At 50.2% G+C, this 27,384-nt stretch overlaps 1 protein-coding gene across 4 annotated transcripts in view; it reads right to left on the bottom strand.

The window, feature by feature from the left end:
- The window catches only part of LOC124044312 (abl interactor 2-like), an 80,249-nt gene that overhangs the window by 12,479 nt on the left and 40,386 nt on the right, over nt 1–27,384 (bottom strand). For 2 of the 4 annotated variants that reach the window (XM_046363968.1, XM_046363970.1), the window contains 4 exons: nt 23,676–23,819; nt 6,065–6,228; nt 5,619–5,759; nt 722–829 (listed from right to left, as the gene is read on the bottom strand). In XM_046363968.1, the coding sequence (XP_046219924.1) occupies nt 722–829; nt 5,619–5,759; nt 6,065–6,228; nt 23,676–23,819 (557 nt within the window). The remainder of the gene's footprint in view (nt 1–721; nt 830–5,618; nt 5,760–6,064; nt 6,229–23,675; nt 23,820–27,384) is intronic. The other 2 variants (XM_046363969.1, XM_046363971.1) reach the window with 2 other exon arrangements.

The following is a 27,384-nucleotide window of genomic DNA, read 5'->3' as shown; positions in this document are numbered from 1 at the left end:
TCAGTTACGACAGCGCCTCGTCTGCTGCGTGGTCGTAGAGAGGAGTCAACTGAAGAGGAGAGACGAGGCACAGATCAGTCAGTATTATCAGTTACGACAGCGCCTCGTCTGCTGCGTGGTCATAGAGAGGAGTCAACTGAAGAGGAGAGACGAGGCACAGATCAGTCAGTATTATCAGTTACGACAGCGCCTCGTCTGCTGCGTGGTCATAGAGAGGAGTCAACTGAAGAGGAGAGACGAGGCACAGATCAGTCAGTATTATCAGTTACGACAGCGCCTCGTCTGCTGCGTGGTCGTAGAGAGGAGTCAACTGAAGAGGAGAGACGAGGCACAGATCAGTCAGTATTATCAGTTACGACAGCGCCTCGTCTGCTGCGTGGTCATAGAGAGGAGTCAACTGAAGAGGAGAGACGAGGCACAGATCAGTCAGTATTATCAGTTACGACAGCGCCTCGTCTGCTGCGTGGTCATAGATGGCGACAACTGAAGAGGAGAGACGAGGCACAGATCAGTCAGTATTATCAGTTACGACAGCGCCTCGTCTGCTGCGTGGTCATAGAGAGGAGTCAACTGGATTAGATCTGAAGCACCGATGAACCATTTATCAAATCACTATGATATGAGAACTAACCTATTGATGTCATAGGACAAGGGGTGGAGCTAGGGGGTGGAGCTAGGGTTAGGGGTGGAGCTAGGGCTAGGGGGTGGAGCTAGAGCATACCTTTCTCCAGGTAGGTGTGTGGCGCCCAGGGAGGGTCCTCCTCGGCGTAGGGGTCACTGTACTCAATCACGGCCGACTCCTCCTCTGCAGGAGGAGGTGCATCTGAGACTGGAGGAGAGGAGACAGACAGGAAATCAGTACCTGACAATTCTCAGACTGCACCATGCTCTGTCTGTCGGCGTCTGAGGCACGGGGAGGTCGTAACATAGGGCTCCATGCTGAAGGAATGGGATGGAGGAGCAACAAGGGGACAACGTGAACATCTCCAATACAGCTCTCAGCATCACAGAGCTCACAACATGAACATCTCCACTATAGATCTCAGCATCACAGAGCTCACAACATGAACATCTCCACTATAGATCTCAATATAGGAAAGAGACAGAAGCTTCACTGGACACAACGGTAGTAGAACACCAAGAGGACATTGAGATCTTAAATAGAGCCCTCAGCGTGGACAGACAGAGGAGCGCAGTGAAGTATCATAGCGCTACGGGGAGGGGGGATCTTAAATAGAGCCCTCAGCGTGGACAGACAGAGGAGCACAGTGAAGAACAGGGCTCCGGGCAGCCGAGCGGAAATGGAGGAAAACTCGCCTCCCTGCGGACCTGGCATCCTTTCGCTCCCTCCTCTCTACATTTTCCTCTTCTGTCTCTGCTGCTAAAGCCAATTTCTACCACTCTAAATTCCAAGCTTCTGCCTCTAACCCTAGGAAGCTCTTTGCCACCTTCTCCTCCCTCCTGAATCCTCCTCCCCCCTCCTCCCTCTCTGCAGATGACTTCGTCAACCATTTTGAAAAGAAGGTCGACGACATCCGATCCTCGTTTGCTAAGTCAAACGACACCGCTGGTTCTGCTCACACTGCCCTACCCTGTGCTCTGACCTCTTTCTCCCCTCTCTCTCCAGATGAAATCTCGCGTCTTGTGACGGCCGGCCGCCCAACAACCTGCCCGCTTGACCCTATCCCCTCCTCTCTTCTCCAGACCATTTCCGGAGACCTTCTCCCTTACCTCACCTCGCTCATCAACTCATCCCTGACCGCTGGCTACGTCCCTTCCGTCTTCAAGAGAGCGAGAGTTGCACCCCTTCTGAAAAAACCTACACTCGATCCCTCCGATGTCAACAACTACAGACCAGTATCCCTTCTTTCTTTTCTCTCCAAAACTCTTGAACGTGCCGTCCTTGGCCAGCTCTCCCGCTATCTCTCTCAGAATAACCTTCTTGATCCAAATCAGTCAGGTTTCAAGACTAGTCATTCAACTGAGACTGCTCTTCTCTGTATCACGGAGGCGCTCTGCACCGCTAAAGCTAACTCTCGCTCCTCTGCTCTCATCCTTCTAGACCTATCGGCTGCCTTCGATACTGTGAACCATCAGATCCTCCTCTCCACCCTCTCCGAGTTGGGCAACTCCGGCGCGGCCCATGCTTGGATTGCGTCCTACCTGACAGGTCGCTCCTACCAGGTGGCGTGGCGAGAATCTGTCTCCTCACCACGCGCTCTCACCACTGGTGTCCCCCAGGGCTCTGTTCTAGGCCCTCTCCTATTCTCGTTATACACCAAGTCACTTGGCTCTGTCATAACCTCACATGGTCTCTCCTATCATTGCTATGCAGACGACACACAATTAATCTTCTCCTTTCCCCATTCTGATGACCAGGTGGCGAATCGCATCTCTGCATGTCTGGCAGACATATCAGTGTGGATGACGGATCACCACCTCAAGCTGAACCTCGGCAAGACGGAGCTGCTCTTCCTCCCGGGGAAGGACTGCCCGTTCCATGATCTCGCCATCACGGTTGACAACTCCATTGTGTCCTCCTCCCAGAGCGCTAAGAACCTTGGCGTGATCCTGGACAACACCCTGTCGTTCTCAACTAACATCAAGACGGTGGCCCGTTCCTGTAGGTTCATGCTCTACATCATCCGCAGAGTACGACCCTGCCTCACACAGGAAGCGGCGCAGGTCCTAATCCAGGCACTTGTCATCTCCCGTCTGGATTACTGCAACTCGCTGTTGGCTGGGCTCCCTGCCTGTGCCATTAAACCCCCACAACTCATCCAGAACGCCGCAGCCCGTCTGGTGTTCAACCTTCCCAAGTTCTCTCACATCACCCGCTCCTCCGCTCTCTCCACTGGCTTCCAGTTGAAGCTCGCATCCGCTACAAGACCATGGTGCTTGCCTACGGAGCTGTGAGGGGAACGGCACCTCAGTACCTCCAGGCTCTGATCAGGCCCTACACCCAAACAAGGACACTGCGTTCATCCACCTCTGGCCTGCTCGCCTCCCTACCACTGAGGAAGTACAGTTCCCGCTCAGCCCAGTCAAAACTGTTCGCTGCTCTGGCCCCCCAATGGTGGAACAAACTCCCTCACGACGCCAGGACAGCGGAGTCAATCACCACCTTCCGGAGACACCTGAAACCCCACCTCTTTAAGGAATACCTAGGATAGGATAAGTAATCCTTCTCACCCCCCCCCCCTTTAAGATTTAGATGCACTATTGTAAAGTGACTGTTCCACTGGATGTCATAAGGTGAATGCACCAATTTGTAAGTCGCTCTGGATAAGAGCGTCTGCTAAATGACTTAAATGTAATGTAAATGTAAGTATCATAGCGCTACGGGGAGGGGGGGGGCAACAGGGTGAAGGGAAGTGAAAAAGACAAGATGATGAATGGACAGAGAGACACAGAACAAGACAAGAGGTTCGTTACTTTAGTGAGCTGCGGACAAAACGCTGTCAGAAGCGAGCAAGCAGGAATGACAGACTGCAAAAAAATGCGTAATTAAATAGTTGCCAGCGGCAACGCTCTGGATTCACGAACGCCCAGAGCGCACTCTGGTACTCCAGATTGAATTTACAAACACACCCGATACTGTAAAATGTCTAGCTAGTCATTTGTTATGCTAACAAGATATCAAGAGGTTGCATAGCAACAGCATCAACTTCCGGTAGACAGGCAAAGCGCTAGTTAGCTCAACTGAAAGGATATCCAGTATACTAAAATTAACTAATAGTATATACAGTGGGGCAAAAAAGTATTTAGTCAACCACCAATTGTGCAAGTTCTCCCAATTAAAAAGATGAGAGAGGCCTGTAATTTTCATCATAGGTACACTTCAACTATGACAGACAAAATGAGAAAAAAAACATACAGAAAATCACATTGTAGGATTTTTAATAAATTTACACACAGGTACCCGCCCGGTCTCCACAGATAGTCGGGTCGTAGTTCACCCCCTACCCTCCGCAGAGAGTGAATCAGTATTCTCAACGGTACTATACTATGTGAGACAAGCGATGGACAGGCCCAGACTGATGATCCAGACCCCCCTTCACCAGCTAGCTGGGCCCAGCAGGGGGTACTCTAGAGTAACACAGTCTAGTGCTACTAATTACTGTCACTTGGGACCTCATGCTGGGCCCACAATGGTACAACACCACAGTCAGCAGGAGAGCAATTATAAACCTGCTGTTTCTGAAGGAAGACATGAAACTAAATTACAGCTCTATTAAGAGACATTGTTTAATACCCAAAGGTCCCATCTCTGTGGCATACTGAGATTTTTAAAAACTACTTCATGGAAAAGGATGGCTTGAGCTACAGGGACAAAGGAGAAAGGATGGCTTGAGCTACAGGGACAAAGGAGAAAGGATGGCTTGAGCTACAGGGACAAAGGAGAAAGGATGGCTTGAGCTACAGGGACAAAGGAGAAAGGATGGCTTGAGCTACAGGGACAAAGGAGAAAGGATGGCTTGAGCTACAGGGACAAAGGAGAAAGGATGGCTTGAGCTACAGGGACAAAGGAGAAAGGATGGCTTGAGCTACAGGGACAAAGGAGAAAGGATGGCTTGAGCTACAGGGACAAAGGAGAAAGGATGGCTTGAGCTACAGGGACAAAGGAGAAAGGATGGCTTGAGCTACAGGGACAAAGGAGAAAGGATGGCTTGAGCTACAGGGACAAAGGAGAAAGGATGGCTTGAGCTACAGGGGCAAAGGAGAAAGGATGGCTTGAGCTACAGGGACAAAGGAGAAAGGATGGCTTGAGCTACAGGGACAAAGGAGAAAGGATGGCTTGAGCTACAGGGACAAAGGAGAAAGGATGGCTTGAGCTACAGGGGCAAAGGAGAAAGGATGGCTTGAGCTACAGGGACAAAGGAGAAAGGATGGCTTGAGCTACAGGGGCAAAGGAGAAAGGATGGCTTGAGCTACAGGGGCAAAGGAGAAAGGATGGCTTGAGCTACAGGGGCAAAGGAGAAAGGATGGCTTGAGCTACAGGGGCAAAGGAGAGGGATGCTTGAGCTACAGGGACAAAGGAGAAAGGATGGCTTGAGCTACAGGGGCAAAGGAGAGGGATGGCTTGAGCTACAGGGACAAAGGAGAGGGACGGCTTGAGCTACAGGGACAAAGGAGAGGGACGGCTTGAGCTACAGGGACAAAGGAGAGGGATGCTCCTGAAGGGGGTGAGGAGGGAGTGATGGGAGGACGAGGGGAGAGGAGGGAGTGATGGGAGGACGAGGGTAGAGGGAGTGATGGGAAGACGAGGGGAGAGAAGGTGATGTGGGGGGACGAGGGTAGAGGAGGGAGTGATGGGCCACAAGGGGAGAGAGGGTGATGTGGGGGGACGAGGAGTGAGGAGAGAGTGATGGGATGATGAGGGGAGAGAGGGTGATGTGGGACAATGGGGTGAGGAGGGAGTGATGAGGGAGAGAGGGTGATGTGGGACAATGGGGTGAGGAGGGAGTGATGAGGGAGAGAGGGTGATGTGGGACAATGGGGTGAGGAGGGAGTGATGGGGGAGAGAGGGTGATGTGGGACAATGGGGTGAGGAGGGAGTGATGGGGGAGAGAGGGTGATGTGGGACAATGGGGTGAGGAGAGGGGTGGGTCACTCACCTTCCGCCGAGATTGCTGCAGCAGAGAGAGGATATTGGGCGGGAAGAGGAGCCTCGGCTACAGCCTCAGCCGATTGGGCCTCAGTGTTAGGGGCGCGGTCAGGTGCGGACGGTGGGGATTGTGTAGCAGGAGGAGAGGTCCCTGTAGCCCCACCAGCAGAGGAGGAGGAGAGAGTAAAAGAGACAAATAAAGGACAGGGAGGGGAGAGAGACAGCGAGAACCGAAAGATAAAGCAGATTGTCTTTGGGTTAACAGGGTGTTGGACATACAGACCAACACTGCTGGGCGCTGGGAGGGATCCCTTCTTACCTTTCTACCTGCTCTAACAGAGCTTTGTTTCTTTAGCCTCAACCTCCTTCGGAAATGGAAATCCAAAACTCAGGTGTGGTGTGTGTGACCGTGCAGTAGCTGGGTGGCCATAGAGAAGTGCCATTCCTGTGTGTTACCTGTTGGAGAGGCTGTTGGCATAGCGATGGGTACTCCTACAGAGCCACTCCCACTGTTCTCTCCACTGCTGTTGGGGTGACTGTTGGGGTGACTGCCTCCACTGCTGCTGGGGTGACTGCCTCCACTGCTGTTGGGGTGACAGTTGGGGTGACTGCTTCCACTGCTGATTAAAACACACACACACACACACACACACACACACACACACACACACACACACACACACACACACACACACACACACACACACACACACACACACACACACACACACACACACACACACACACACACACACACACACACACACACTACTGTTCAAGGATGAGAGGACAGGGCTCGCATAACACAACTGCCACGAGCTAGTCACCAGACAGTCCAATTCTACTATGTAGCATCCGGATTAGTGTCCTTTTATAGCCTCTACTGTATATAGCCTCTACTGTATATAGCCTCTACTGTATGTAGCCTCTCGACTGTATATAGCCTCTCGACTGTATATAGCCTCTCGACTGTATATAGCCTCTACTGTATATAGCCTCTCTACTGTATGTAGCCTCTACTGTATATAGCCTCTACTGTATGTAGCCTCTCGACTGTATATAGCCTCTCGACTGTATATAGCCTCTCGACTGTATATAGCCTCTCGACTGTATATAGCCTCTCGACTGTATATAGCCTCTACTGTATATAGCCTCTACTGTATATAGCCTCTACTGTATATAGCCTCTACTGTATGTAGCCTCTCTACTGTATGTAGACTCTCTACTGTATATAGCCTCTCTACTGTATACAGCCCCTCTACTGTATATAGCCTCTCTACTGTATATAGCCCCTCTACTGTATATAGCCCTCTACTGTATATAGCCTCTACTGTATACAGCCTCTACTGTATATAGCCTCTCTACTGTATATAGCCTCTCTACTGTATATAGCCCCTCTACTGTATATAGCCTCTACTGTATATAGCCTCTACTGTATATAGCCCCTCTACTGTATATAGTCTCTACTGTATATAGCCCCTCTACTGTATATAGTCTCTACTGTATATAGCCTCACTACTGTATATAGCCTCCCTACTGTATATAGCCTCCCTACTGTATGTAGCCTCTACTGTATATAGTCTCTCTACTGTATATAGCCCCTCTACTGTATATAGCCCCTCTACTGTATATAGCCCATCTACTGTATATAGCCCCTCTACTGTATATAGCCTCCCCAATGTATATAGCCTCCCCAATGTATATAGCCTCTCTACTGTATGTAGCCTCTACTGTATATAGATAGCCCCTCGACTGTATATAGCCCCTCTACTGTATATAGCCCCTCTACTGTATATAGCCCCTCTACTGTATATAGCCTCTCTACTGTGTATAGCCTCTCTACTGTGTTTGCCTCTACTGTGTATAGCCTCTCTACTGTATATAGCCTCTACTGTATATAGCCTCTCTACTGTATATAGCCCCTCTACTGTATATAGCCTCTACTGTATATAGCCTCTACTATATATAGCCCCTCTACTGTATATAGCCTCTCTACTGTATATAGCCTCTCTACTATATATAGCCTCTCTACTGTATATAGCCTCTCTACTGTATGTAGCCTCTACTGTATGTAGCCTCTACTGTATATAGCCTCTACTGTATAGAGCCTCTCTACTGTATATAGCCTCTCTACTGTATATAGCCTCTACTGTATAGAGCCTCTACTGTATAGAGCCTCTCTACTGTATATAGCCTCTCTACTGTATATAACCTCTCTACTGTATATACCCTCTACTGTATATAGCCTCTCTACTGTATATAGCCTCTCTACTGTATATAGCCTCTCTACTGTATATAACCTCTCTACTGTATATAGCCTCTCTACTGTATATAACCTCTCTACTGTATATAACCTCTCTACTGTATATAGCCTCTCTACTGTATATAGCCTCTCTACTGTATATAACCTCTCTACTGTATATAGCCTCTACTGTATATAGCCTCTCTACTGTATATAACCTCTCTACTGTATATAGCCTCTCTACTGTATATAACCTCTCTACTGTATATAACCTCTCTACTGTATATAGCCTCTCTACTGTATATAACCTCTCTACTGTATATAGCCTCTACTGTATATATCACCCCGCTCCTCCGTTCTCTCCACTGGCTTCCAGTTGAAGCTCGCATCCGCTACAAGACCATGGTGCTTGCCTACGGAGCTGCGAGGGGAACGGCACCTCAGTACCTCCAGGCTCTGATCAGGCCCTACACCCAAACAAGGGCACTGCGTTCATCCACCTCTGGCCTGCTCGCCTCCCTACCACTGAGGAAGTACAGCTCCCGCTCAGCCCAGTCAAAACTGTTCGCTGCCCTGGCCCCCCAATGGTGGAACAAACTCCCTCACGACGCCAGGACAGCGGAGTCAATCACCACCTTCCGGAGACACCTGAAACCCCACCTCTTTAAGGAATACCTAGGATAGGATAAGTAATCCCTCTCACCCCCCCCTAAGTTTTAGATGCACTATTGTTAAGTGACTGTCCCACTGGATGTCATAAGGTGAATGCACCAATTTGTAAGTCGCTCTGGATAAGAGCGTCTGCTAAATGACTTAAATGTAAATGTAAATGTATATAGCCTCTACTGTATATAGCCTCTCTACTGTATAGAGCCTCTCTACTGTATAGAGCCTCTCTAGTGTATATAGCCTCTCTACTGTATATAGCCTCTCTACATATAGCCTCTCTACTGTATATAGCCTCTCTACTGTATATAGCCTCTCTACTGTATATAGCCTCTCTACTGTATGTAGCCTCTACTGTATATAGCCTCTCTACTGTATATAGCCTCTCTACTGTATATAGCCTCTCTACTGTATGTAGCCTCTACTGTATGTAGCCTCTACTGTATATAGCCTTTCTACTGTATATAACCTGTCTTTTTACTGTTGTTTTATTTCTTTACTTACCTATTGTTCACCTAATACATTTTTTGTACTGTTGGTTAGAGCCTGTAAGTAAGCATTTCACTGTAAGTTCACACCTGTTGAATTCGGTGCACGTGACAAATAAACTTTGATTTGATTTAGTACTATGTAGTACTATGCATACTACCTCTTATTACTTCTAGTGTTAGTCTGACTAGACCTGATTGTTATTGACTAATGAACTGCATCGTTGAGGCAGCCCAGGGTCCTTAGCTTAGTGATGAGCTTTGAGGGCACCATGGTGTTGACCGCTGAGCTGTAGTCAATGAACAGCATTCTCACATAGGTGTTCCTTTTGTCCAGGTGGGAAAGGGCAGTGTGGAGTGCAATAGAGATTGCATCATCTGTGCATCTGTTGGGGCGGTATGTAAATTGGAGTGGGTCTAGGATTGCTGGGATAATGATGTTGATTTGAGCCATGACCAGCCTTTCATGGCTACAGATGTGAGTGCTACGGCGCAATAGTCATTTAGACAGGTTACCTTGGTGTTCTTGGACACAGGGACTGATGGTCTGCTTCAAACATGTTGGTATTACAGACTGGGTCAGGGAGGTTGAAAAAGTCACTTGCCAGCTGGTCAGTACTCGTCCTGTGTAAAGGTCTTACTCACATCGGCTACCGTGTGTGTGATCACACAGTCGTCCGGAACAGCTGGTGCTCTCATGCATGATTCGGTGTTGCTTACCTCGAAGCCAGCATAAAAGGCATTTAGCTCTGTTAGGCTCGGGTCACTGGGCTGCTCACGGCTGGGTTTCCCTTTGTAATCCGTAGTAGTTTGAAAGCCCTGCCACATCCGAAAAACACCAGAGCAGAGAGAGAGAGAGGGGCAGGTGTAGTAGGATTCAATCTGAGTCCCGTATTGATGCTTTGCCTGTTTTAGGATTCGTCTGAGGGAGTAGCAGGATTTCTTGTAAGCTTCCGGATTTGTGTCCCACTCCTTGAAAACGGCAGCTCTTTAGCTCAGTGCGGATGTTGCCTATAATCCATTGCTTCTGTTTGGGAAATGTACGTACGATCACTGTGGCGACAACGTCGTCGATGCACTTATTAATGAAGCCGGTGACTGTGGCATACTCCTCAATAACATCGGTAACATCCCAGAACATATTCCAGTCTGTGCTAGTCTGATCATATTCCAGTCTGTGATAGTCTGATCATATTCCATTCTGTGATAGTCTGATCATATTCCATTCTGTGATAGTCTGATCATATTCCATTCTGTGATAGTCTGATCATATTCCATTCTGTGCTAGTCTGATCACATTCCATTCTGTGATAGTCTGATCATATTCCATTCTGTGATAGTCTGATCATATTCCATTCTGTGCTAGTCTGATCACATTCCATTCTGTGATAGTCTGATCATATTCCATTCTGTGATAGTCTGATCATATTCCATTCTGTGCTAGTCTGATCATATTCCATTCTGTGATAGTCTGATCATATTCCATTCTGTGATAGTCTGATCATATTCCATTCTGTGATAGTCTGATCATATTCCATTCTGTGATAGTCTGATCATATTCCATTCTGTGATAGTCTGATCATATTCCATTCTGTGATAGTCTGATCATATTCCATTCTGTGATAGTCTGATCATATTCCATTCTGTGATAGTCTGATCATATTCCATTCTGTGATAGTCTGATCATATTCCATTCTGTGATAGTCTGATCATATTCCATTCTGTGATAGTCTGATCATATTCCATTCTGTGATAGTCTGATCATATTCCATTCTGTGCTAGTCTGATCATATTCCATTCTGTGATAGTCTGATCATATTCCATTCTGTGCTAGTCTGATCATATTCCATTCTGTGCTTGTCTGATCATATTCCATTCTGTGATAGTCTGATCATATTCCATTCTGTGATAGTCTGATCATATTCCATTCTGTGATAGTCTGATCATATTCCATTCTGTGCTAGTCTGATCATATTCCATTCTGTGCTAGTCTGATCATATTCCATTCTGTGATAGTCTGATCATATTCCATTCTGTGATAGTCTGATCATATTCCATTCTGTGATAGTCTGATCATATTCCATTCTGTGATAGTCTGATCATATTCCATTCTGTGATAGTCTGATCATATTCCATTCTGTGATAGTCTGATCATATTCCATTCTGTGATAGTCTGATCATATTCCATTCTGTGATAGTCTGATCATATTCCATTCTGTGATAGTCTGATCATATTCCATTCTGTGATAGTCTGATCATATTCCATTCTGTGCTAGTCTGATCATATTCCATTCTGTGCTAGTCTGATCATATTCCATTCTGTGCTAGTCTGATCATATTCCATTCTTCTAGTCTGATCATATTCCATTCTGTGCTTGTCTGATCATATTCCATTCTGTGATAGTCTGATCATATTCCATTCTGTGATAGTCTGATCATATTCCATTCTGTGATAGTCTGATCATATTCCATTCTGTGCTAGTCTGATCATATTCCATTCTGTGATAGTCTGATCATATTCCATTCTGTGATAGTCTGATCATATTCCATTCTGTGATAGTCTGATCATATTCCATTCTGTGATAGTCTGATCATATTCCATTCTGTGATAGTCTGATCATATTCCATTCTGTGATAGTCTGATCATATTCCATTCTGTGATAGTCTGATCATATTCCATTCTGTGCTAGTCTGATCATATTCCATTCTGTGATAGGGAAACAGTCCTGTAGTTTAGCATCCGCTTCGTCGGACCACTTCTGTATTGAGCACGTCGCTGGTACTTCCTGTTTTGTAGGCGTTGTATGCATTTCTGTGTGTGGAGTAAAGGTGATCTAGAGTTTTATGTGTGTCTGTGTGTAGTAAAGGTGATCTAGTTCACACCTCTTGTTGCACAGGTGAAAATGCTGGTGAAAATGAGGCGGATTTCTGTTTGGTCGACAGCATATCATAAGGTATTGTAACTCAGGCGAGCAGAACCTAAGATTAGAGATCGTGCACCAGCTGTTATTTAGAGACTCCGCCCTCTCCCCTGAGCTTTTACCCTTCTGTCCTGCCAATGTATAAACAAATAAACCAGATTTGTCCTTTTGTTTAACCCTTATTCTGACCAGGTAAGTTGACTGAGAACACATTCTCATTTACAGCGACTGTGTCCTTGTACAGCCATGACTCAGTGAAACATAAAGTGATACTACAGTTCTTCAGGTCCCGTTGATAGGATAGTCTCGATCAGAGCTCGTCCAGTTTATTCTCCAGTGATTGCACGTTTGCCAATAGAACTGAGAGTAGCGGCGGTTCATCCACTCGCCGACGTAGTCTCGTCAGGTATCCCGCATACCGGAAAATCTTTGCGTTACTTCAACGCTCCCATAAAAGCCCGCCCACCACTAGTTGTTGATGGGCAGATTTCTTCTACCAAACCTGAGCCAAATCAATAGAGCAACAGACGAGCATCGAGCCAGCAAGCCGACAGTTAGAGCCGACAGTACGAGCCAGCGAGCCGACAGTACGAGCCGACAGTACGAGCCAGCGAGCCGACAGTACGAGCCGACAGTACGAGCCAGCAAGCCGACAGTACGAGCCGACAGTACGAGCCAGCGAGCCGACAGTACGAGCCAGCGAACCGACAGTACGAGCCGGCGAGCCGACAGTACGAGCCAGCAAGCCAACAGTACGAGCCTGCAAGCCGACAGTACGAGCCGACAGTATGAGCCGGCGAGCCGACAGTACGAGCCAGCAAGCCGACAGTACGAGCCAACAGTGCGAGCCAACGGTGCGAGCCAGCGAGCCGACAGTACGAGCCAACAGTACGAGCCAGCAAGCCGACAGTACGAGCCAGCGAGCCGACAGTACGAGCCGACAGTACGAGCCGGCGAGCCGACAGTACGAGCCGGCGAGCCGACAGTACGAGCCGGCGAGCCGACAGTACGAGCCGGCGAGCCGACAGTACGAGCCGGCGAGCCGACAGTACGAGCCAGCAAGCCGACAGTACGAGCCTGCAAGCCGACAGTATGAGCCGACAGTACGAGCCGGCGAGCCGACAGTACGAGCCAGCAAGCCGACAGTACGAGCCAACAGTGCGAGCCGACAGTGCGAGCCAGCGAGCCGACAGTGCGAGCCAACAGTGCGAGCCAACAGTGCGAGCCAACAGTGCGAGCCGAGCCGACAGTGCGAGCCAGCGAGCCGACAGTACGAGCCACGAGCCAGCGAGCCGACAGTACGAGCCAGCGAGCCGACAGTACGAGCCAGCAAGCCGACAGTACGAGCCAGCGAGCCGACAGTACGAGCCAGCGAGCCGACAGTACGAGCCGACAATACGAGCCAGCGAGCCAACAGTACGAGCCAGCAAGCCGACAGTACGAGCCGGCGAGCCAACAGTACTAGCCAGCGAGCCGACAGTGCGTGCCGACAGTACGAGCCGGCGAGCCGACAGTACGAGCCAGCGAGCCGACAGTACGAGCCAGCGAGCCGACAGTACGAGCCAGCGAGCCGACAGTACGAGCCGACAGTACGAGCCAGCGAGCCGACAGCCAGCGAGCCGACAGTACGAGCCAGCGAGCCGACAGTACGAGCCTGCGAGCCGACAGTACGAGCCAGCGAGCCGACAGTACGAGCCAGCGAGCCGACAGTACGAGCCAGCGAGCCGACAGTACGAGCCAGCGAGCCGACAGTACGAGCCGACAGTACGAGCCGGCGGGCCGACAGTACGAGCCAGCGAGCCGGCAGTACGAGCCAACAGTACGAGCCGACAGTACGAGCCGACAGTACGAGCCAGCGAGCCGACAGTACGAGCCGACAGTACGAGCTGACAGTACGAGCCGACAGTACGAGCCGACAGTGCGAGACAGCGAGCCGACAGTACGAGCCAGCGAGCAGACAGTACGAGCCAGCGAGCAGACAGTACGAGCCAGCGAGCAGACAGTACGAGCCAGCGAGCAGACAGTACGAGCCAGCGAGCAGACAGTACGAGCCAGCGAGCAGACAGTACGAGCCAGCGAGCAGACAGTGCGAGCCGACAGTACGAGCCAGCGAGCCGACAGTACGAGCCAGCGAGCCAACAGTACGAGCCAGCGAGCCAACAGTACGAGCCAGCGAGCCGACAGTACGAGCCAGCGAGCCGACAGTGCGTGCCGACAGTACGAGCCAGCGAGCCGACAGTATGAGCCAGCGAGCCGACAGCCAGCGAGCCGACAGCGAGCCAACAGTACGAGCCAGCGAGCAGACAGTACGAGCCAGCGAGCCGACAGTACGAGCCAGCGAGCAGACAGTGCGAGCCGACAGTACGAGCCAGCGAGCCGACAGTATGAGCCAACAGTACGAGCCAGCGAGCCAACAGTACGAGCCAGCGAGCCTACAGTACGAGCCAGCGAGCCTACAGTACGAGCCAGCGAGCCGACAGTACGAGCCGACAGTACGAGCCAGCGAGCCGACAGTACGAGCCAGCGAGCCGACAGTACGAGCCAGCGAGCCGACAGTGCGTGCCGACAGTACGAGCCAGCGAGCCGACAGTATGAGCCAGCGAGCCAACAGTACGAGCCAGCGAGCCGACAGTACGAGCCAACAGTACGAGCCAGCGAGCCAACAGTACGAGCCGGCGAGCCGACAGTACGAGCCGACAGTACGAGCCAGCGAGCCGACAGTACGAGCCAGCGAGCCGACAGTACGAGCCGACAGTACTAGCCAGCGAGCCGACAGTACGAGCCGACAGTACGAGCCGACAGTACGAGCCGACAGTACGAGCCGACAGTACGAGCCAGCGAGCCGACAGTACGAGCCAGCGAGCCGACAGTACGACCCGACAGTACGAGCCGACAGTACGAGCCAACGAGCCGACAGTACGAGCCGGCAGTACATGCCGACAGTACGAGCCGACAGTACGAGCCAGCGAGCCAACAGTACGGGACGACAGTGCGAGCCAACAGTACGAGCCGACAGTACTAGCCAGCGAGCCGACAGTACGAGCCGACAGTACGCGCCAGCGAGCCGACAGTACGAGCCAGCGAGCCGACAGTACGACCCGACAGTACGACCCAACAGTACGAGCCAGCGAGCCGACAGTACGAGCCAGCGAGCCGACAGTACGAGCCGACAGTACGAGCCAGTGAGCCGACAGTACGAGCCGACAGTACGAGCCAGTGAGCCGACAGTACGAGCCAGCGAGCCGACAGTACGAGCCAGCTAACCGGCAGTACGAGCCAGTGAGCCGACAGTACTAGCCAGCGAACCAACAGTACGAGCCAACAGTACGAGCCAGCGAGCCGACAGTACGAGCCAGAGAGCCGACAGTACGAGCCAGCGAGCCGACAGTGCGAGCCAACAGTGCGAGCCGACAGTACGAGCCAGAGAGCCAACAGTACGAGCCAGCGAGCCGACAGTACGAGCCAGCAAGCCGACAGTGCGAGCCAACAGTGCGAGCCGACAGTACGAGCCAGCGAGCCGACAGTACGAGCCAGCAAGCCGACAGTACGAGCCAGCAAGCCGACAGTGCGAGCCAACAGTGCGAGCCGACAGTACGAGCCAGCGAGCCGACAGTACGAGCCAGCAAGCCGACAGTACGAGCCAGCGAGCCAACAGTACGAGCCGACAGTACGAGCCAGCGAGCCAACAGTACGAGCCAGCGAGCCAACAGTACGAGCCGGCGAGCCAACAGTACTAGCCAGCGAGCCGACAGTGCGTGCCGACAGTACGAGCCGGCGAGCCGACAGTACGAGCCGGCGAGCCGACAGTACGGTACGAGCCGGCGAGCCGACAGTACGAGCCGGCGAGCCGACAGTACGGTACGAGCCGGCGAGCCGACAGTACGAGCCGGCGGATCAACAGTATGAGCCGGCGGGCAGGCAGTATGAGCCGGAGGGCCGACAGTACGAGCCAGCGAGCTGGCAGTACGTGCCGACAGTACGAGCCGTCAGTACGAGCCAGCGAGCCAGCGAGCCAACAGTGCGAGCCAGCGAGCCGACAGTACGAGCCAGCGAGCCGACAGTACGAGCCAGCGAGCCGACAGTGCGAGCCGACAGTACGAGCCAGCGAGCCGACAGTATGAGCCGACAGTACGAGCCAGCGAGCCAACAGTACGAGCAATAGACTTAGCAATAGAGACCTGGGACCATTGGTGACTCTGACTTAGCAATAGAGACCTGGGACCATTGGTGACTCGGACTTAGCATTAGAGACCTGGGACCATTGGTGACTCGGACTTAGCAATAGAGACCTGGGACCATTGGTGACTCGGACTTAGCATTAGAGACCTGGGACCATTGGTGACTCGGACTTAGCAATAGAGACCTGGGACCATTGGTGACTCGGACTTAGCATTAGAGACCTGGGACCATTGGTGACTCGGACTTAGCAATAGAGACCTGGGACCATTGGTGACTCTGACTTAGCAATAGAGACCTGGGACCATTGGTGGCCTCTACAGTCAGGAGGATAGGCCTCTTCAGTCAGGAGGATAGGCCTCTACAGTCAGGAGGATAGGCCTCTACAGTCAGGAGGATAGGCCTCTACAGTCAGGAGGATAGGCCTCTACAGTCAGGAGGATAGGCCTCTACAGTCAGGAGGATAGGCCTCTACAGTCAGGAGGATAGGCCTCTACAGTCAGGAGGATAGGCCTCTACAGTCAGGAGGATAGGCCTCTACAGTCAGGAGGATAGGCCTCTACAGTCAGGAGGATAGGCCTCTACAGTCAGGAGGATAGGCCTCTACAGTCAGGAGGATAGGCCTCTACAGTCAGGAGGATAGGCCTCAACAGTCAGGAGGATAGGCCTCTACAGTCAGGAGGATAGGCCTCTACAGTCAGGAGGATAGGCCTCTACAGTCAGGAGGATAGGCCTCTACAGTCAGGAGGATAGGCCTCTACAGTCAGGATAGGCCTCTACAGTCAGGAGGATAGGCCTCAACAGTCAGGAGGATAGGCCTCTACAGTCAGGAGGATAGGCCTCTACAGTCAGGAGGATAGGCCTCTACAGTCCGGAGGATAGGCCTCAACAGTCAGGAGGATAGGCCTCTACAGTCAGGAGGATAGGCCTCTACAGTCAGGAGGATAGGCCTCTACAGTCAGGAGGATAGGCCTCTACAGTCAGGAGGATAGGCCTCTACAGTCAGGAGGATAGGCCTCTACAGTCAGGAGGATAGGCCTCTACAGTCAGGAGGATAGGCCTCTACAGCTCTATCCTCAGTCAGGAGGGTTTCTCAGCCTCAGGGTAGGGTAGGGTAGGGAAGGGTAGGGTAGGGTAGTGTAGGGTAGGGTCGTTTAGGGTAGGGTAGTGTAGGGTAGGGTAGGGTAGGGTAGGGTAGGGTAGGGTAGGGTAGGGGTAGGGTAGTGTAGGGTAGTGTAGGGTAGGGTAGGATAGGGTAGTGTAGGGTATGGTGGGGTAGGGTAGGGTAGTGTAGGGTAGGGTGGGGTAGGGTAGGGGGTAGGGTAGGGTAGGTAGGGCAGGGTAGGGTAGGGTAGGGTAGTGTAGGGTAGGGTAGGGTAGGGTAGTGTAGGGTAGGGTAGGGTAGGGTAGGGTAGGGTAGGGTAGGGTAGGATAGGGTAGGATAGGGTAGGGTAGGGTAGGGTAGGATAGGGTAGGGTAGGGTAGGATAGGGTAGGATCGGGTAGGGTAGGGTAGGGTGGTGTAGGGTAGGGTAGGGGTAGGGTAGTGTAGGGTAGTGTAGGGTAGGGTAGTGTAGGGTAGGGTAGGGGTAGGGTAGTGTAGGGTAGGGTAGGGGTAGGGTAGTGTAGTGTAGTGTAGGGTAGGGGTAGGGTAGTGTAGGGTAGTGTAGGGTAGGGTAGGGTAGGGTAGTGTAGGGTAGGGTAGGGTAGGGTAGGGTAGGGTAGGGTAGGATAGGGTAGGATAGGGTAGGGTAGGGTAGGGTAGGGTAGGGTAGGGTAGTGTAGTGTAGTGTAGTGTAGTGTAGTGTAGTGTAGTGTAGTGTAGGATAGGGTAGGGTAGGGTAGCTTCTAACGCCACTGCATTCGTCATCTGTTCAAGATGTTCAGTGACATAATTCTCTCTGAGGCAGATGGGAATAGGAGGTGATATGGCACGCTCTCCTCCGGTCCAAGGCATAGTTACAACAGCCAGATATCAAGATTGACTGTGTGGGTGGACTTGGACTATGCTGAGAAAAATCTAAATCTCCATTTCTTTCCAGTGAATTCTCTGAGCTCCTAAAGCTCTCTGAGCAGGTTGGCCCTCTGGAGAGTACTGAAAAGGCTGACACAGTATACAGCAGGAGACAGAGACTTGAGTCCCAAAATGGCACCCTATTCCCTATATAGTGCACTACATTTGACCAGAGCCCTATAGGTCTCTATGGGCCCAGGTAAAACGTAGTGCACTAAATAGAGAAGAGGGTGCCATTTAATACACAGCCCAAGACTGGGGGGGTTCACAGAGCCACCTCATATAAACTCAGCAGTGAAGTCACTTCAAAAGAAAAACGAAGGAGAAAAAAAAAGTTTGAGGAATAGATGAGGCAGGAGTCTTTCTGGTCTCAGAGCCCTCAGTGTTCAGGTTTCTGTTGAAAGGCTGGGAAAAGTGATTCTAGCAGCCAGTCAGCACTTCTTCATGGCTCAGTAGTCATCCGTCATTCAGCAGGACAGGTCATATTCCACCAGATCCTCCTGGGTGGTGCCATTCAACTGCATCCTTTGAACAATACATCGGGCGATCCAGCTCCAAGGACCCTGTTTTTGAGATGGGGTCCTGCATTCTTCTCAGCAAGATAAGAAGAACGCAGAAGGGACTCCCAAGGGCTATAAAGACCATACATCTCTGTCTCAGAGAGGCCTATAAATATATTTATAAGGTAGCATCATAAAATACAGAGGTCTAAGGCACAGCATCTCAGTGCAAGAGGCATCACTACAGTCCCTGGTTCGAATCCAGGCAGTATCACATCCGGCCGTGATTGGGAGTCCCACCGGGTAGCGCCGTCATTGTAAATAATAATTTGTTCTCAACTGACATGTTAAATAAAGGTTCAATAAAACAATTAATGAGAGTAGTAACTAATGATTAAATACACTTTTAGTGGTCTATGATCACATCTATAACCATGTCTCAGTCTAGAGAGAGAGAGAGAGAGAGAGAGAGAGAGAGAGAGAGAGAGAGAGAGAGAGAGAGAGAGAGAGAGAGAGAGAGAGAGAGAGAGAGGGGAGAGAGAGAGAGAGAGAGAGAGAGAGACGGGGAGGGAGGAGAGAGAGAGAGACGGGGGAGGGAGAGAGAGAGAGACGGGGGGGGGGGAGAGAGATGGGGGAGGGAGAGAAAGAGAAAGAGAGAGGAGGAGGGGTACCTGTAGAACACACAGAGAGAGAGAGAGAGAGAGAGAGGAGGGGTACCTGTAGAACACACAGAGAGAGAGAGAGAGAGAGGAGGGGTACCTGTAGAACACACAGAGAGAGAGAGAGAGAGAGGAGGGGTACCTGTAGAACACACAGAGAGAGAGAGAGAGAGAGAGGAGGGGTACCTGTAGAACACACAGAGAGAGAGAGAGAGAGAGAGAGAGAGAGAGGAGGGGTACCTGTAGAACACACAGAGAGAGAGCAAACTAGAATGCTATTTGGCCCTACACAGAGAGTACACAGCGGCAGAATACCTGACCACCGTGACTGACCCAAAATTAAGGAAAGCTTTGACTATGTACAGACTCAGTGAGCATAGCCTTGCTATTGAGAAAGGCCGCCGTAGGCAGACATGGCTCTCAAGAGAAGACAGGCTATGTGCTCACTGCCCATAAAATGAGGTGGAAACTGAGCTGCACTTCCTAACCTCCTGTCCAATGTATGACCATATTAGAGAGACATATTTCCCCCAGATCACACAGATCCACAAAGAATTCGAAAACATATCCAATTTTGAAAAACTCCCATATCTACTGGGTGAAATTCCACAGTGTGCCATCACAGCAGCAAGATCTGTGACCTGTTGCCACGAGAAAAGGGCAACCAGTGAAGGACAAACACCATTGTAAATACAACCCATATTTATGCTTATTTATTCTATCTTGTGTCCTTTAACTATTTGTACATTGTATATATATATATATATATAAATAATATGACATTTGTAATGTCTTTACTGTTTTGAAACTGTTGTATGTGTAATGTTTACTGTTAATTTTTGTTGTTTTTCACTTTATATATTCACTTTGTATGTTGTCTACCTCACTTGCTTTGGCAATGTTAACACATGTTTCCCATGCCAATAAAGCCCTTGAATTGAATTGAATTGAGAGAGAGAGAGGAGGGGTACCTGTAGAACAGAGAGAGAGAGAGAGAGAGAGAGAGAGAGAGAGAGAGAGAGAGAGAGAGGAGGGGTACCTGTAGAACACAGAGAGAGAGAGAGAGAGGAGAGAGAGGAGGGGTACCTGTAGAACACAGCGAGAGAGAGAGAGAGAGAGAGAGAGAGGAGGGGTACCTGTAGAAACACAGCGAGAGAGAGAGAGAGAGGGGAGAGAAGAGGGGAGAAAAGAGAGCGAGAGAGAGAGAGAGGGGGGTACCTGTAGAACACAGCGAGAGAGAGAGAGAGAGAGAGGAGAGAGAGAGAGAGAGAGAGGGTACCTGTAGAACACAGAGAGAGAGAGAGAGAGAGAGAGAGAGAGAGAGAGAGAGAGAGAGAGAGAGAGAGAGAGAGGAGGGGTACCTGTAGAACACAGCGAGAGAGAGAGAGAGAGAGAGAGAGAGAGAGAGAGAGAGAGAGAGAGAGAGAGAGAGAGGAGGGGTACCTGTAGAACACAGCGAGAGAGAGAGAGAGAGAGAGAGAGAGAGAGAGAGAGGAGGGGTACCTGTAGAACACAGAGAGAGAGAGAGAGAGAGAGAGAGAGAGAGAGAGGAGAGAGAGGAGGGGTACCTGTAGAACACAGTGAGAGAGAGAGAGAGAGAGAGGAGGGGTACCTGTAGAACACAGCGAGAGAGAGAGGAGGGGTACCTGTAGAACACAGAGAGAGAGAGAGAGAGAGAGAGAGAGAGAGAGAGAGAGAGGGGTACCTGTAGAGAGAGAGAGAGAGAGAGAGAGAGAGAGAGAGAGAGAGAGAGAGCTAGAACACACAGAGAGAGAGGAGGGGTACCTGTAGACACAGAGGAGGGGTACCTTTAGAACACACAGAGAGAGAGAGAGAGAGAGAGAGAGAGAGAGAGAGAGAGAGAGAGGGGAGAACACACAGAGAGAGGAGGGGTACCTGTAGAACACAGCAGAGAGAGAGAGGGAGAGAGAGGAGAGAGAGAGAGAGAGAGAGAGAGGAGGGGTACCTTTAGAACACAGAGAGAGAGGAGGGGAGAGAGAGAGAGAGAGAGAGAGAGAGAGAGAGAGAGAGGAGAGAGAACACACAGAGAGAGAGGAGGGGTACCTGTAGAACACAGAACACACAGAGAGAGAGGAGTACCTTTAGAGAGAGAGGAGGGGAGAACACACAGAGAGAGAGGGGTACCTTTAGAACACACAGAGAGAGAGAGAACACACAGAGAGGAGGGGTACCTAGAACACACAGAGAGAGAGGAGGGGTACCTTTAGAACACACAGAGAGAGAGAGAGAGAACACACAGAGAGAGGAGGGGTACCTTTAGAACACAGACTTTAGAGAGAGAGAGGAGGGGTACCTTTAGAACACACAGAGAGAGAGGAGGGGTACCTGTAGAACACACAGAGAGAGAGGAGGGGTACCTTTAGAACACACAGAGAGAGAGAGGACCTTTAGAACACACAGAGAGAGAGGAGGGACCTTTAGAACACACAGAGAGAGAGGAGGGGTACCTTTAGAACACACAGAGAGAGAGGAGGGGTACCTTTAGAACACACAGAGAGAGAGGAGGGGTACCTTTAGAACACACAGAGAGAGAGGAGGGGTACCTTTAGAACACACAGAGAGAGAGGAGGGGTACCTTTAGAACACACAGAGAGAGAGGAGGGGTAGAACCTACCTTAGAACACACAGAGAGAGAGGAGGGGTACCTTTAGAACACACAGTAGAACCAGAGAGAGAGAGAGAGAGGAGGGGTACCTTAGAGAGAGAGAGGAGGGGTACCTTTAGAACACACAGAGAGAGAGGAGGGGTACCTTTAGAACACACAGAGAGAGAGGAGGGGTACCTTTAGGGAGAGAGGAGGGGTACCTTTAGAACACACAGAGAGAGAGGAGGGGTACCTTTAGAACACACAGAGAGAGAGGAGGGGTACCTTTAGAACACACAGAGAGAGAGGAGGGGTACACTTTAGAACACACAGAGAGAGAGGAGGGGTACCTTTAGAACACACACTTTAGAGAGAGAGGAGGGGTACCTTTAGAACACACAGAGAGAGAGGAGGGGTACCTTTAGAACACACAGAGAGAGAGGAGGGGTACCTTTAGAACACACAGAGAGAGAGGAGGGGTACCTTTAGAACACACAGAGAGAGAGGAGGGGTACCTTTAGAACACACAGAGAGAGAGGAGGGGTACCTTTAGAACACACAGAGAGAGAGAGGGGAGAACACTTTAGAACAGAGAGAGAGGAGGGGTACCTTTAGAACACACAGAGGGGTACCTTTAGAGAGAGGAGGGGTACCTTTAGAACACACAGAGAGAGAGGAGGGGTACCTTTAGAACACACAGAGAGAGAGGAGGGAGTACCTTTAGAACACACAGAGAGAACACACAGAGGAGGGGTACCTTAGAACACACAGAGAGAGGAGGGGTACCTTTAGAACACAGAGAGAGAGAGAGGAGGGGGTACCTTTAGAACACAGAGAGAGAACACTTTAGACACACAGAGGGGTACCTTTAGAACACACAGAGAGAGAGGAGGGGTACCTTTAGAACACACAGAACACACACTTTAGAACACACAGAGAGAGAGGAGGGGTACCTTTAGAACACACAGAGAGAGAGGAGGGGTACCTTTAGAACACACAGAGAGAGAGGAGGGGTACCTTTAGAACACACAGTACCTTTAGAGAGAGGAGGGGTACCTTTAGAACACACAGAGAGAGAGGAGGGGTACCTTTAGAACACACAGAGAGAGAGGAGGGGTACCTTTAGAACACACAGAGAGAGAGGAGGGGTACCTTTAGAACACACAGAGAGAGAGGAGGGGTACCTTTAGAACACACAGAGAGAGGAGGGGTACCTTTAGAACACACAGAGAGAGAGGAGGGGTACCTTTAGAACACACAGAGAGAGAGGAGGGGTACCTTTAGAACACACAGAGAGAGAGGAGGGGTACCTTTAGAACACACAGAGAGAGAGGAGGGGTACCTTTAGAACACACAGAGAGAGGAGGGGTACCTTTAGAACACACAGAGAGAGAGGAGGGGTACCTTTAGAACACACAGAGAGAGAGGAGGGGTACCTTTAGAACACACAGAGAGAGGAGGGGTACCTTTAGAGGAGGGGAGAGAGAGAGAGGAGGGGTACCTTTAGAACAGAGAGAGAGAGAGAGAGAGAGAGAGAGAGAGAGAGAGAGAGAGAGAGAGAGAGAGAGAGAGAGAGAGAGAGAGAGAGAGAGAGAGAGAGAGAGAGAGAGAGAGAGAGAGAGAGAGAGGAGGGGTACCTGTAGAACACACAGAGAGAGAGGAGGGGTACCTTTAGAACACACAGAGAGAGAGGAGGGGTACCTTTAGAACACACAGAGAGAGAGGAGGGGTACCTTTAGAACACACACAGAGAGAGGAGGGGTACCTTTAGAACACACAGAGAGAGAGGAGGGGTACCTGTAGGTGTTTGTCCGCTGGTTAACTGTAGTGGTGAGTACAGGACTCTCCTTCTGGGCCATGCTGTGTATGGGGCTGGGGACATAGTCGTTAGGGACCACAGGAGGACGAACAGGCTCCAGCGTCCGATAGGGGGAGTGGTGCCTGGACGAGAGGGGTAAAGGGGGCAGTTTAACATCTCAACATTACACAACTGTAAAAGGAGAGATTGAAAGGTTTTGGTGTTATTGCAAATGAGAGACATTTTACAGTTGTGTAATGTTGAGATCACAGTGGATCATTACAAGGAGGAGAACTGGCAACATGAATATAGCTATAGCTAATCAGTTCTACCTCATTTCTATGTTAAATGTGCAACCAGAGGGAAAAACTCTAGACCACCTTTACTCCAAACACAGCGACGCGTACAAAGCTCTCCCTCCATTTGGCAAATCTGACCATAATTATATCCTTCTGATTCCTGCTTACAACCAAAAATTAAAGCAGGAAGCAGCAGTGACTCGGTCTATAAACAGGTGGTCAGATGAAGCAGATGCTAAACTACAGGACTGTTTTGCAGCACAGACTGGAATACGTTCCGAGATTCTGACGATGGCATTGAGGAGTACACCCCATCAGACTGTACGTACATACCCCAACCAGAAGCCGCCGATGTGTGTAAGACCTTTAAAAAAGGCCGCAGGGCCGGACGCATTACCAGGACGTGTACACTGAGCATGCGCTGACCAACTGGCAGGTCACTGACATTTTCATCCTCTCCCTGTATGAGTCGGTAATTCCAACATTTTCAAGCAGATCACCATAGTCCCTGTGTCCAAGAACACTAAGGTACCTGCCAAAATGACTCCCGACCCTTAGCACTCACATCTGTAGCCATGAAATGCATTGAAAGGCTGGTCATGGCTCACATCAACATCATTATCCCAGCAATCCTAGACCCACTACAATTTGCATACCGCACCAACAGATGCACAGATGATGATCTCTATTGCACTCCACACTGCCCTTTCACACCTGGACAAAAGGAACACCTATGTGAGAATGCTATTCATTGACTACAGCTCATCGTTCAACACCATAGTGCCCTCAAAGCTCATCACTAAGGTAAGGATCCTGGAACTAAACACCTCCCTCTGCAACTGGATCCTGGACTTCCTGATGGGCCACCCCCGCAGTTTGTAAGGGTAGGTAACACATCAGCCACACTGATCCTCAAGACAGGGGCCCCTCAGGGGTGTGTGCTCAGTTCCCTCCTGTACTCCCTGTTCACTCATGACTGCACGGCCAGATACGACTCCAACACCATCATTAAGTTTGATGCCACAACTGTGGTAGGCCTGATCACCGACAACGACGAGACAGCCTACAGGGAGGAGGTCAGAGTCCTGAACCTCTCCCTCAACGTGACGTCCACATTACCAACAAACTAGAATGGTCCAAGCACACCATGACAGTCGAGAAGAGGGCAAGACAAAGCCTATTACCCCTCAGGAGACTGAAAAGATTTGGCATGGGTCCTCAGATCCTCATAAGGTTCTACAGCTGCAACATCGACTGGTTACATCACTGCCTGGTACGGCAACTGCTCAGCCTCTGGCCACAAGGCACTAGAGGGTAGACTATCCCCCCCCTACACTGCTGCTACTCTCTGTTATTATCGGGCCAGTACATCGCTAAGGCCAAGCCACCCAGGACCTTTACACCAGGCAGTGTCAAGAGAAAGAACCCAGCCACCCCAGTCATAGACTGTTCACTCTGCTACCTCATGGCAAGCGGTTCCGGAGCGCCAAGTCTAGGACCAAAAGGCTTCTCAACAGCTTTTATATCCCCATGCCATTAGACTCCTGAACAGGTAATCAAATGCTACCCGGACTATGCATTGTGTCCCACCAAAACCTCTTTTATGCTGCTGCTACTCTCTGTTTATTATCTATGCATAGTCACTTTAACTAATCCTATATGTACATATTACCTCAATTAGCCCGACTAACCGGTGCCCCACACATTGACTCTGTATCGGTACCCCCTGTATATAGCCTCCACATTGACTCTGTACCGTAATACCCTGTATATAGCTTCCACATTGACTCTGTACCGGTACCCCCTGTATATAGCCTCCACATTGACTCTGTACCGATACCCCCTGTATATAGCTTCTACATTGACTCTGTACCGATAGCCCCTGTATATAGCCTCCACATTGACTCTGTACCGGTACCCCCTGTATATAGCTTCCACATTGACTCTGTACCGATACCCCCTGTATATAGCCTCCACATTGACTCTGTACCGGTACCCCCTATATATAGCCTCCACATTGACTCAGTCCCGTAATACCCTGTATATAGCTTCCACATTGACTCAGTACCGTAATACCCTGTATATAGCCTCCACATTGACTCAGTACCGTAATACCCTGTATATAGCCTCCACATTGACTCAGTACCGTAATACCCTGTATATAGCCTCCACATTGACTCAGTACCGTAATACCCTGTATATAGCCTCCACATTGACTCTGTACCGGTACACCCTGTATATAGCCTCCACGTTGACTCAGTACCGTAATACCCTGTATATAGCCTCCACATTGACTCTGTACTGGTACCCCCTGTATATAGCCTCCACATTGACTCAGTACCGTAATACCCTGTATATAGCCTCCACATTGACTCTGTACGGTAATACCCTGTATATAGCCTCCACATTGACTCTGTACGGTAATACCCTGTATATAGTCTCCACATTGACTCTGTACCAGTACCCCCTGTATATAGCCTCCACATTGACTCTGTACCAGTACCCCCTGTATATAGTCTCCACATTGACTCTGTACCAGTACCCCCTGTATATAGCCTCCACATTGACTCTGTACCGGTACACCCTGTATATAGCCTCCACATTGACTCTGTACCGGTACCCCCTGTATATAGCCTCCACATTGACTCAGTACCGTAATACCCTGTATATAGCCTCCACATTGACTCAGTACCGTAATACCCTGTATATAGCCTCCACATTGACTCTGTACCAGTACCCCCTGTATATAGCCTCCACATTGACTCTGTACCAGTACCCCCTGTATATAGCCTCCACATTGACTGCTTATTCCTACCAGGGGAGTATAGCTGTAATAGCACAGCCTTTTGAGAAGCTCCGTCATCCCTTTAGCCAATCAGAGATCACAACACAGAATATCCCTTCAGGATGTTGAGATGTTCCATCATCCCTTTAGCCAATCGGAGATCACAACACAGAATATCCCTTCAGGAATATCCCTTCAGGATGTTGAGATGTTCCGTCATCCCTTTAGCCAATCGGAGATCACAACACAGAATATCCCTTCAGGATGTTGAGATGTTCCGGAGATCACAACACAGAATATCCCTTCAGGATGTTGAGATGTTCCCATCCCTTTAGCCAATCGGAGATCACAACACAGAATATCCCTTCAGGATGTTGAGATGTTCCGTCATCCCTTTAGCCAATCGGAGATCACAACACAGAATATCCCTTCAGGATGTTGAGATGTTCCGTCATCCCTTTAGCCAATCGGAGATCACAACACAGAATATCCCTTCAGGATGTTGAGATGCTCCGTCATCCCTTTAGCCAATCGGAGATCACAACACAGAATATCCCTTCAGGATGTTGAGATGTTCCGTCATCCCTTTAGCCAATCGGAGATCACAACACAGAATATCCCTTC

This window comes from Oncorhynchus gorbuscha, linkage group LG09 (assembly GCF_021184085.1).
Source record: "Oncorhynchus gorbuscha isolate QuinsamMale2020 ecotype Even-year linkage group LG09, OgorEven_v1.0, whole genome shotgun sequence".
NCBI classification, from domain to species: Eukaryota; Metazoa; Chordata; class Actinopteri; order Salmoniformes; family Salmonidae; genus Oncorhynchus; species Oncorhynchus gorbuscha.
This window is presented reverse-complemented; position numbering and strand designations above follow the sequence as displayed.